This window comes from Mus caroli, unplaced genomic scaffold (assembly GCF_978045245.1).
Source record: "Mus caroli unplaced genomic scaffold, Mus_caroli_1 scaffold_17, whole genome shotgun sequence".
Lineage (NCBI taxonomy): Eukaryota > Metazoa > Chordata > Mammalia > Rodentia > Muridae > Mus > Mus caroli.
Genome location: NW_028227272.1, coordinates 85476102 through 85487898, shown reverse-complemented (window position 1 = coordinate 85487898; position 11797 = coordinate 85476102). Strand labels below are relative to the sequence as shown.

Sequence of the window (11797 nt, the reverse complement as noted above, 5' to 3'; positions counted from 1 at the left end):
TTGTACCACAAATAGTTAAACGCTCGCTTTTCATAGATATTTGACATAATTCCCAGTTGAGGAGCCCCATGCTTAAAGTCCCAGCAGAGGCTTTATAATCATAATTGACAGGTGCTGCACCCTCCTCCTGCTTTGCAGAAATATCATTGCCTAATTACAGTGAGATAAGGGCAATAAAGCTATTATCTTTATTTCAAAGTCTTTACCACCTACTCTTGAAAGATGAAGTTTAAGCAGAAGTGTTAAAATATTTAGATTTCAGGTTCTTGTTATAGAATATAACTACATGTTCCCTCTCAAGGCTTGAAGGCCCTATTGGGAAAATCATATTTATTAATGAAAAATTGCCTTAGGACCATACAATCCAGCCATTCATAGCAGCCTGTGGCTCTCTATTTCAGCCATACATTAAAATAAACTAAGATACTTAAAATATAATGATGTCTAGTCCTGCTGTAAACTATTTTGATTTAATTATCTGCTAAATGAGGTTGTATGTGAAATAAGTTTACTTACATGAGTTTAATTACAAAACAAAACACTCAGGAAATTGAGGCAGGGGACAACTGCAAGTTTGAGGCTAACCTGGGCTAAATAATGAATTTCAGGTCACTCTGGGATATAGATTGACTCTGTTTCAAAAATGTAGCACCTGACTCCAAAGAAAGAATATTATAAAAATAAAAGGAAAACCTCCAAGCAGTATTCTTCTGGTTCTTTCTGGATGTTTTTATTAAAGGAATACTGCTAATATACCGCAGTAAGTACAACAGGAATAATTCAGATGGGGGAGGCCATGGGGCAAGGAGAGGAAAGGGGGGATTACATTATATTTAAACTTTTAAAAATCTAAAATATTTCTGGTGGTTTATTGTAACCCATTTTATCTAGGTTAATAAATTGGGGCTGGGGTAATTAGGACAAGTAATTTTTCAAAATGAATGCTAATATGAAGTCAGTGTTGAGAGGCATTCAGAAAAATCTGAAGACCCTGTGCACCTGGACCTCAGAATGTTGGCTCCTATATCAAGGAGCACCCCGACTCATTGTGCCTGGGAATTCACAGTGTGGGTGTTTCTAACTCTAGTCCACAGGGGAAAGAGTTTCTTTCCACTCTCAGCAGGAAGGAGTATATGAGAATCATTAAGAAAAACACACTTATTTGCAAATCTGGTTTTTATTTTGTTTAGCAGCTAAAAACCGTAAAGGCAAATAGATGGTGGATGTTTACCAAAGTGGGCTTCCTTGACTGACATCTCCTGAGGAAATGTCCTAGAGCTGCACGGGGGTTCTTGTTTTATAACCAATGGGTTCTAGTAGCATCATTTACCTAGGTCTGTTCTCATTTTAAAGTTATATTTTAGTTACTTTACAATGTGTCCCCAACCTCCCGCATCCCAAAACCCCAAGCCTGCTCCATCCTCTCTACTCCCTGTATTTCCATCTCTACCTTCATATAGTCTATGTTCTGCTATTCTGCATTCCTTAAAGCGTGCCCCATCCCTTAAGTTTCTAGTTTCTTGGTTTATTCACAAACTCCTAGTTGAACAAACAAATCTAAAGATTCAAATTTAGGAATCATGTATAAGAAAGAACCTTTGCAATGAAAACTAAAAGCCAAGGAAAGAATTTGATATAGACACTAAGTCACTGTAAAAAAAAAAAAAAAAAAAAAAAAAAAAAGCAGTACAGAGATTTCTCAAAAAGCTAGAAGTAGAACTACCATGTGGTAAATATTCTGTAGACAAATTTGATGCCAATTTACTCTTTGCTTCCTTGGGGTAGATGATGGGATGGGCTAACTGATTTCATGGGATGGTCTATTTGTAAAGCTGGTGTACTGGCTGGTTTTGTGTGTCAAGTTAGCACAAGATGAAGTTATCACAGGGTAAGGAGCCTCCCTTGAGGAAATACCTCCATGAGATCTAGCTGTAAAGCATTTTCTTAATTAGAGAGAGGGAGGGTTCATTGTGGGTGGTACCATCCCTGGGCCGGTGGTCTTCAGTTCTATAAGAAAGCAAGCTGAGCAAGCCAGGGGAAACAAACCATGGTCTCTGCATCAGCTCCTGCCTTCAGGTTCCTTCCCTGTGGGAGAGTTCCTGTCCTGACTTCCATTGGTGATGAACAGCAATGTGGAAGTGTAAGCTGAATAAACCCTTTCCTTCTCAACTTGCTTCTTCTTCTTTTTTTAAAAGATATTTTCTTCATTTATATTTCAAATGTTCTTCTGAAGGTCCCCTATACAGCCCCCCACCCTGCTCCCCTACCCACACACTCCCACTTCTTGGCTCTGGTGTTCCCCTGTACTGCTATCTCTTGTGAAGCTATGCCAGTGCCTGGCAAACACAGAAGTGGAGGCTCACAGTCAGCTATTGAATGTAACACAGGACCCCAAATGGAGGAGCTAGAGAAAGTACCCAAGGAGCTGAAGGGGTCTGCAACCCTATAGGTGGAACAACAACATGAACTAACCAGTACCCCCAGAGCTCGTGTCTCTAGCTGCATATGTAGCAGAAGATGGCCTAGTCGGCCATCATTGGGGAGAGAGGCCCCAACTTGCTTCTTGTTTATGATCGTTTGTGCAGGAATACAAACTCTGACTAAGAGAGCTGGTAAGAAAACAGATTTTATCCAGTTGCTAGAGTTATTGCAGTGGCCTGACTTTCCCACAGATGCTGACACATTCAGTTCTAGTCACTTGAAGAAGATGCTGAGAGAAAACCTGTCACTTCTACACAGGGAAAAGTCAAAATGTCTACATGCTAAATTAGATTATTGAATAACTCAGTACTAATTTCATAGTGGCAAGACTATGGAGCAAGTCAGCTATCTCTATTGTCCAATTCCTCACACAGACCATACTCTAACAATAAATAGTAATGAGCAAGATGCATTCTTCCATAAGAATATAGTCTAGAGTGTTCATATGAGCTCCAAAATATCTAATTTCCTGTATTCTGTACCAGGGTGACAGACAAAGAACTCAGATTTTAAATCTGAAAACTGAACGACTGATCTTTTCTCTAAAATGATATTTGTATTTCAGTGTACGTAAGTATTCAATCTTCATTAAGTGCACCATGTGGGCATGCTGGTTGTCTGGGAGTCATTGCTGATACCTTTCTGTACCTTAACTCTCTTATGTTCAGCAGTTTATTCTCCTATTCATGAAAAGGTCCATTCTCCTTCACCTGCTATTACTTAATCCAGAATTTATTACCTTTCATCTGGATTATTCAAGTAACCAGATGATTTCTTCATGCTCATTTTTATATTTCCATTTCTCAACATAGCTATATTGCTTTGATGATCGGCAATTTTTTGTAATTTTTTAAAATTTTTAATATTTATTACGTATTTTCCTCAATTACATTTCGAATGCTATCCCAAAAGTCCCCCATACCCCCCCGCCAGTTCCCTACCCACCCATTCCCATTCTTTTGGCCCTGGCATTCCCCTGTATTGGGGCATACAAAGTTTGCAAGTCCAATGGGCCTCTCTTTCCAGTGAGGGCCGACTAGGCCATCTTTCAATACATATGCAGCTAGAGACAAGAGCTCCGGGGTACTGGTTAGTTCATATTGTTGTTCCCCCTATAGAGTTGCAGATCCCTTTAACTCCTTGGGTACTTTCTCTAGCTTCTCCATTGGGAGCCCTGTGATACATCCAATAGCTGACTGTGAGCATCCACTTCTGTGTTTGCTAGGCCCCAGCATAGTCTCACAAGAGACAGCTATATTTGGGTCCTTTCAGCAAAATCTTGCTAGTGTATGCAATGGTGTCAGCGTTTGGAAGCTGATTATGGAATGGATCCCTAGATTTGGCAGTCTCTAGATGGTCCATCCTTTGATCACAGCTCCAAACTTTGTCTCTGTAACTCCTTCCATGTGTGTTTTGTTCCCAATTCTAAGAAGGGGGATAGTGTCCACACTTTGGTCTTCATTCTTCTTGAGTTTCATGCGTTTAGCAAATTGTATCTTATATCTTGGGTATCCTAAGTTTTGGGCTAATATCCACTTATCAGTGAATACATATTGTGTGAGTTCCTTTGTGATTGTGTTACCTCACTCAAGATGATGCCCTCCAGGTCCATCCATTTGGCTAAGAATTTCATAAATTCATTCTTTTTAATAGTTGAGTAGTACTCCATTGTGTAAATGTACCATAATTTCTGTATCCATTCCTCTGTTGAGGGGCATCTGGGTTCTTTCCAGCTTCTGGCTATTATAAATAAGGCTGCTATGAACATAGTGGAGCATGTGTCCTTCTTACCGGTTGGGACATCTTCTGGATATATGCCCAGGAGAGGTATTGCTGGATCCTCCGGTAGTACTGTGTCCAATTTTCTGAGGAACCGCCAGACTGATTTCCAGAGTGGTTGTACAAGCTTGCAATCCCACCAACAATGGAGGAGTGTTCCTCTTTCTCCACATCCTCGCCAGCATCTGTTGTCACCTGAATTTTTGATCTTAGCCATTCTGACTGGTGTGAGGTGGAATCTCAGGGTTGTTGTGATTTGCATTTCCCTGATGATTAAGGATGTTGAACATTTTTTCAGGTGCTTCTCTGAGATTCAGTATTCCTCAGGTGAGAATTCTTTGTTCAGTTTTGAGCCCCATTTTTAATGGGGTTATTTGATTTTCTGGAGTCCACCTTCTTGAGTTCTTTATATATATTGGATATTAGTCCCTTATCTGATTTAGGATAGGTAAAGATCCTTTCCCAATCTGTTGGTGGCTTTTTTGGCTTATTGATGGTGTCTTTTGCCTTGCAGAAGCTTTGCAGTTTCATGAGGTCCCACTTGTCAATTCTCGATCTTACAGCACAAGCCATTGCTGTTCTATTCAATAATTTTTCTCCTGTGCCCATATCTTCAAGGCTTTTCCCCACTTTCTCCTCTATAAGTTTAAGTGTCTCTCGTTTTATGTGAAGTTCCTTGATCCACTTAGACTTGACCTTAGTACAAGGAGATAGGAATGGATCGATTCGCATTCTTCTACATGATAACAACCAGTTGTGCCAGCACCATTTGTTGAAAATGCTGTCTTTCTTCCACTGGATGGTTTTAGCTTCCTTGTCGAAGATCAAGTGACCATAGGTGTGTGGGTTCATTTCTGGGTCTTCAATTCTATTCCATTGGTCTACTTGTCTGTCACTATACCAGTACCACGCAGTTTTTATCACAATTGCTCTGTAGTAAAGCTTTAGGTCAGGCATGGTGATTCCACCAGAGGTTCTTTTATCCTTGAGAAGAGTTTTTACTATCCTAGGTTTTTTTGTTATTCCAGATGAATTTGCAGATTGCACTTTCTAATTCGTTGAAGAATTGATTTGGGATTTTGATGGGGATTGCATTGAATCTGTAGATTGCTTTTGGCAAGATAGCCATTTTTACAATGTTGATCCTGCCAATCCATGAGCATGGGAGAACTTTCCATCTTCTGAGATCTTCTATAATTTCTTTCTTCAGAGACTTGAAGTTTTTATTATACAGATCTTTCACTTCCTTAGTTAGAGTCACGCCAAGATATTTTATATTATTTGTGACTATTGAGAAGGGTGTTGTTTCCCTAATTTCTTTCTCAGCCTGTTTATTCTTTGTGTAGAGAAAGGCCATTGACTTGTTTGAGTTAATTTTATATCCAGCTACTTCACCGAAGCTGTTTATCAGGTTTAGGATTTCTCTGGTGGAATTTTTATGGTCACTTATATGTACTATCATATCATCTGCAAAAAGTGATATTTTGACTTCATCTTTTCCAATTTGTATCCCTTTGATCTCCTTTTGTTGTTGAATTAATTGCTCTGGCTAGGACTTCAAGTACAATGTTGAATAGGTATGGAGAAAGTGGACAGCCTTGTCTAGTCCCTGATTTTAGAGGGATTGTTTTTTGTAATTTTTAAGGTAGGTTTAAACTTGATAGCATTATTTGTATTCTTAGGATCTTTAACTGGCTATGCACTAATACTAGATAATTTTGTGGCCATGTGATTTGGTGTACCTTGGTCAAGGTCTGTTTTTTGCTTTTGGTTCAGTCTACTATTGGCCTCAATATTTCACCTTATACTGGCCCTCCTGCTTTCATCTCTGTTTGTCTTATTATCTATTTCATATCCAAATTATCTTTATCTATTTAAGTTTGAAACCCATTCTATTCATTTTCTATTCATTCATTATTTATCTGTAAATACACATTTAATTATATGCATTAATGCAGTTACTTGTTTAATACATAGTATATTCATTAAAATGTAAAATCTGTGAGGACATATGATTGAATAATGCATAATCATAAACCAGGTTTGGATTGGGACAGGTACCAAGTTCAATCATTATTGCCATGGCTAAGTATTTAAATTTATCTTGTACTGTCCAAGAAACTCTGGACATTTGGAAGTAAAATGGAAACATATTTCAGTTTCAGTTTATTATGGTGTTTGGTTGGTTGGTTGGTTTTTTTGTTTTTTGTTTTTTGTTTTTTGTTTTTTTTTTTTTTGATGGAATACAGACCAAAAAGGAAAAAAGAAAAGGTTTGGATAAGAAAATTAACTAAACCTTATCAAAATGAATCAGAATGGAATGTTGAAGGGCTAAATTAAGCCAGAGAAATGTTAGAGCAGGAAACATTCTTAATAAATTAGAGTAAGTGTAATCAATGACTAGGTTACCTTGGAAGCTGACTAAATGGCAGAGATTAATATTCTGTGCTTCCTGTAGATCAATGACTGAGAAAAGACAGGAATGAAGAGACTTGAACAGAAGAGAAGGCCAGTGTGGTACACATACCATACAGGGCTCAGCTGACTTCATAAGGAACTCTGGAGCTCAAATACACTCCAGCTTTAAATTCCTGGCTGGAGCTGTCAGGCTGGCCCTTTACATTACACAGCTATTAGTCACTGGATATGAGATGAGCTTTCTGCATGAATGAAAAAAATGGCTTGGGTGTATATTTATCTTTAGGCAGCATCTTAAAGAGTTTGACAGCTGGAAGTTTTTTTGGTTGCAACTCTCTCAGCAACCAGAAGGTACATTTGGGAAGACTCACAGAGTCTCCAGCAATATCTGGGTAGACTATCACAGAGTCTCCGGCATATCCCAACTCACTCAAGCACTAAGAAACCAGAGAAAGGACCCAAGGAGCTGAAGCAGTTTGCTGCCCCACAGGAGGAACAACAATATGAACAAACCAGTACCCCTAGAGCTCCTAGGGACTAAACCACCAACCAAAGAGTACACATGGAGGGACCCATGGCTCCAGCCACATATGTAGCAAAGGATGGCCATGTTGGATATCAATGGGAGGAGAGGCCCTTGGTCCTTTGAAGGCTCCCCAGTGTAGGCGAATGTCAGGATGGGAGGTGGGAGTGGGTGGGTTGGTGAGCAGGGGAAGGGGGAATGGGATAGGAAGTTTTTGAAAAGGAAACTAGGAAAGGGAATAACATTTGAAATGTAAATAAAGAAAAAATCACAAAAAGGTATGAGCATTATACGAGAATGAGTCCAGCCTAGAGATAAAAGTTTCAGAAATTACAGCCTTCCTGAAAATAATGTAAACCTTGGCCAAACATGATAAGCCCAAGTAAGAGTACATGAATGACAGGTGTATTGACGTGCACATGAAACCCTGAAAGAAAACAGACGCAGTTAACCACGCCACCCAAAAGAAGAGCTGAAGAATGAGCTGAAGATAAAGAGCTAGCGAGCAAGCCTAGTAATATAACAAGATAGCAAGCAAGCCTAGTAATATAACAAGAACAAACAAAGTGAACTGCAATAGCAAATATTTTCTGTGTGTTTGCTAGAGGCCACATACTCTACACACATTACATAAATTTAATAGGCAAAGATGCCCCATGAAGTCAGTGGTATTTTGATTATGTTTTTTTCATAATACAGAACTTTTAAGGGATTCAAAAAGCTTACTCAATATGGATAGCTAAACTATCAAAAGACTGAATTTCTTCCCCAAACATGAATTCTTTACTGTTTCATAAAAAGACTGATGGTCGCCTTTACAGGAAGAACCAGGAAATCAACTACGGAAGGATTCATTGATGATAATAGCTAGGACGCCTGGATTGTCACAGTATACTGGAGCATCAGTGATGTAAGGTAGATTCCAATGGATGCAAGACAAAAACGCAAGTGAATTAAGATATATTGGAAACGGATGGTATTGGGAGAGAAGGAATTACCCTCACACAGGGATGAGCCCTCTGAATGGTTACTCAATACTAAGTGATTAGGCTTGAAATTATATTGACAGAAACAGCAAAAAGGACTTAGCAGGTTATATTCACATATTTGTGAAAATAGTGTGTGTGTGTGTGTGTGTGTGTGTGTGTGTGTGTGTGTGTGTAATATAGTAAGCTCAATTTACTAGTGATGGGAGATATGGACAGAGTTGGCATGAGGAAAGAAAATGGGAAAGGTGATATAATTCTACTTTAAAACTGTGTAGAATTTCTTTCAAAGGAAAAAATATGGTAGAAGATCTTTAGATATGGTTATACTGTTAAAGGATAATGTGGGGAACAAGAGAGAACACAGGTGCAATGGAAAGAGGAAATAGAGGGTGGGAAAGGGTCCTGATAAGCAGGTTTGCAGGTGATGAGGGTCTTAGCAACGCTGAGAGGGAAGCAATTTCTTCTCCTGAGCAAAGATGAAGTAAAGGCAAGGTGACAGCTGGCTTTGACTTTTAAGTCCTAAAGTCAAAGGTGCTTAAACTGTTTAGGATTCTGAGATTCGTCCTATATACAGGAAACAGCACCCTCTTAGTTGTGTTTCCTGTGAAGATGGGTTAAATAGTCTCACTGGGGGGAAACCGCACAGCTGGAAAAGAACAGCAATCTGGAAACTTCCACAACAATGTGAAGATGTGTTGGAATGAGGAAAGGCAAGAGGAACAAGGAAAGAGACATGAAGGTTGCAAAATCAGAGTTCTTGTTGGCCAATCATAGCAGGGTCGGAGAGGCTAAACTGGTGTGTCAGAATAAAGGATAAAGGGTCCCAAAGCCCTTCTTCCTGACTGCTGACAGGAAGCTATCAATTACTCAAACCATCTGCTTCCTCAGTGATTCACACACCATAGAGAGGGAGTTCTCAGACCATCTATCCTAAAATCCTATAGACTCTAGAAGTCTGAGAGTCCTGGCTTGTCCATTAATTCTTTGGTCTGTATTTCACCAGAGCAGAAGATCATTTGCACACTATAATGCCCCAGGGAATGGCTGGCCAACATGCTTGATTAAAATAATTCCCATGGGATGTATTAAGGAGTTAGAAAGGTCCATGCTCTCTACTGTGAGGACCAGGGAATGGGCAGTCCAGAATGCAGAAGTCACTTTTAAAAGAAGCTCAATTTAATTTCATTTGAAAACAATTTGAGATAAAAGGAGAGAGGGTAGTGCCAAATGCCAGACACATATGAAAGTGTTTGAGAAATACATCTCCCCGTCCTGCTCTCGACTCAGAATAAAAGTAGGAGGGAAATGCACAGAATAACCACAAAGTTTGTCCCTGGGCAGATAACACCCCCAAACATTGTGGAGCTCACATTCTTTGTCCAGTAATGAAGGATACAGCTTGTAAGCGGAAAAGATACCTTCTTTCTCCGAAGAGCTGTCTAGGAGAATTTTGAGTGATATTGCTGCTCAAAGGGCAATTTTATACTTTTCAAAAGGAAAAGTGTAGTGTCAACTCTCAGCTTCCATAAGTATGTGTATTTCGAGCCGTCAGTGAAGAGCTATCTGATGAAAGTTTGCATGCTGTCTTTCAGCAGGGGTAGAGGTGCTACCTAGCAGCTAATAGAATAATTGCTGGTCTATTTCAACAGTTATAGGCAGTAACCTTCTTGGTCCTCTCCTTTCAGGATCAGAAAAGTAACTGTGAAATTTGAATGCCATGCTGAGCGCTACTCCTAAGCATTCCCAGTCTTAGTAGATGTCCTGATGTCAAATAGCTAAGCATCACTACCAATAATCTTAGTCAACCTAGAGTTGATGAACCACAGTTGTAAACGAGGATTTTCATGAGAAGAAACTGCTGGCCAAAGTCCAGAATGGTTTTTGTTTTATCCTGGGAAAATCTGATAGAGTTTTGGCATCTTCAGATTCTGACGTGAGCACATATATTTATACTTTCATATCAGACTGCCTTTTAGGAGAATGTTTTGAGCTCTGTAATTAGTAATGCACAATACAGGCTTTGGCACTTAATTACAGCATGGCTAAGACAATAATAACATGAGAAATGCTAACATGGAAGGCAGTACTTCTTGGCGTATCTTTGGCTACATTCTTATTGGCTGGGAAAGAATTATATATGCTTAGTGAATAAACCAAACAGAAATGAAGGCGTGTGCGGGAATAGCTTACATGAGTCTACAACAGGTACTTCAAGTTAAGTCCAGTCCAGTCATTGCTGCTGATTTGGACGAACACATCATGGTTATCAGGAGTGGAGAAGACCAGGCACTCCTCTAGACTAGAAGACTCCTACACATTCTGCATCTTGACCGTCTTCCTACCCTTCCAGGCTGAAGCAGTAGGCCAAGGAAAGACAATGGCTTTTTATCCCTTACAGATTGCTGGACTAGTTCTTGGATTCTTCGGTTTGGTTGGGACGATTGGGACAACACTTCTGCCTCAATGGAGAGTGTCAGCTTTCATCGGCAGCAACATTATTATCTTTGAGAGGATCTGGGAAGGGCTTTGGATGAACTGCATCCAGCAAGCTATGGTCACGTTGCAGTGCAAATTCTATAACTCCATATTGGCTCTCCCTCCAGTACTGGAAGCAGCGCGTGCCCTCATGTGTGTGGCTGTGGCTCTTGCCTTGGTTGCTCTCATTATTGGCATCTGCGGCATGAAACAGCTCCAGTGCACCGGCTCCAGCGAGAGGGTCAAAGCCTACTTGCTGGGAACCTCAGGGGTGCTCTTTATTCTGACTGGTATCTTCGTTCTGATTCCAGTGTCCTGGACTGCTAATATCATCATCAGAGATTTCTACGACCCAACCGTCCATGCAGGGCAGAAGCGAGAACTTGGAGGAGCACTCTTCCTTGGCTGGGCAACTGCTGCTGTCCTCTTCATTGGAGGCGGGCTGCTCTGTGGATATTGCTGCTGCAACAGAAAGGAACGGTGGCACAGATACCCAGTCCCTGCATACCGCGTGCCACAGAAGGATAACCAAAGGAATGTTACTGTGCCTAGAAAATCTTCCACCAGCTACGTCTAAGGCTTGCTTCCAACATCAGTCCCTGGCTTATGCTCATGTGTTTTATAAAGTCATCCCAGAAACTGTGAGTACTTCAGGCAGAACTACTTTTATAGGAGATATAAATTGAGATGAAAGTTGTGAATTTATTCCCTGAGGTAGGAATATAAATGACTTATCTGGACATTGTGATTCCCTGGGTGTTATTTGTGCTCACTCTTGTTGAACTCAATATTTATTCTAATGTATATAGTAAAATATCAAGTATATTCTCAGTTTGGGCGTGTGATAATGATTACTAAATTTTGCTTGTTATGTATTATAATAAGAAAGTAAAATGTTACATTATAATTGATATAAATAAAACATACCCATTTTCAAACATAACCTATTATTTTCACTTGAAATTTTTTATTACATATACAGTTATAGCTAAATGGTGATAAGTGTAAAGCTATAGTCATGGAAGATTCATATATTAAATAATTTTGATTGAACTCATCAAAGGTTGTGACCAACTATCTAATAATGATTTTTAAAAATTTATTCTGGAAAACTTCTACTAAAAATCCAACT

The 11797-nt window shown here is 39.6% G+C and overlaps 1 protein-coding gene across 1 annotated transcript; it reads left to right on the top strand.

The window, feature by feature from the left end:
- Positions 1-10567: 10567 nt before the first annotated feature.
- Cldn17 (claudin 17) lies at positions 10568-11524 on the top strand. Its single transcript, XM_021185647.3, has one exon. The coding sequence runs from the start codon at positions 10568-10570 to the stop codon at positions 11240-11242; it is 675 nt and encodes a 224-aa protein (XP_021041306.1). The 3' UTR covers positions 11243-11524.
- Positions 11525-11797: the final 273 nt, after the last annotated feature.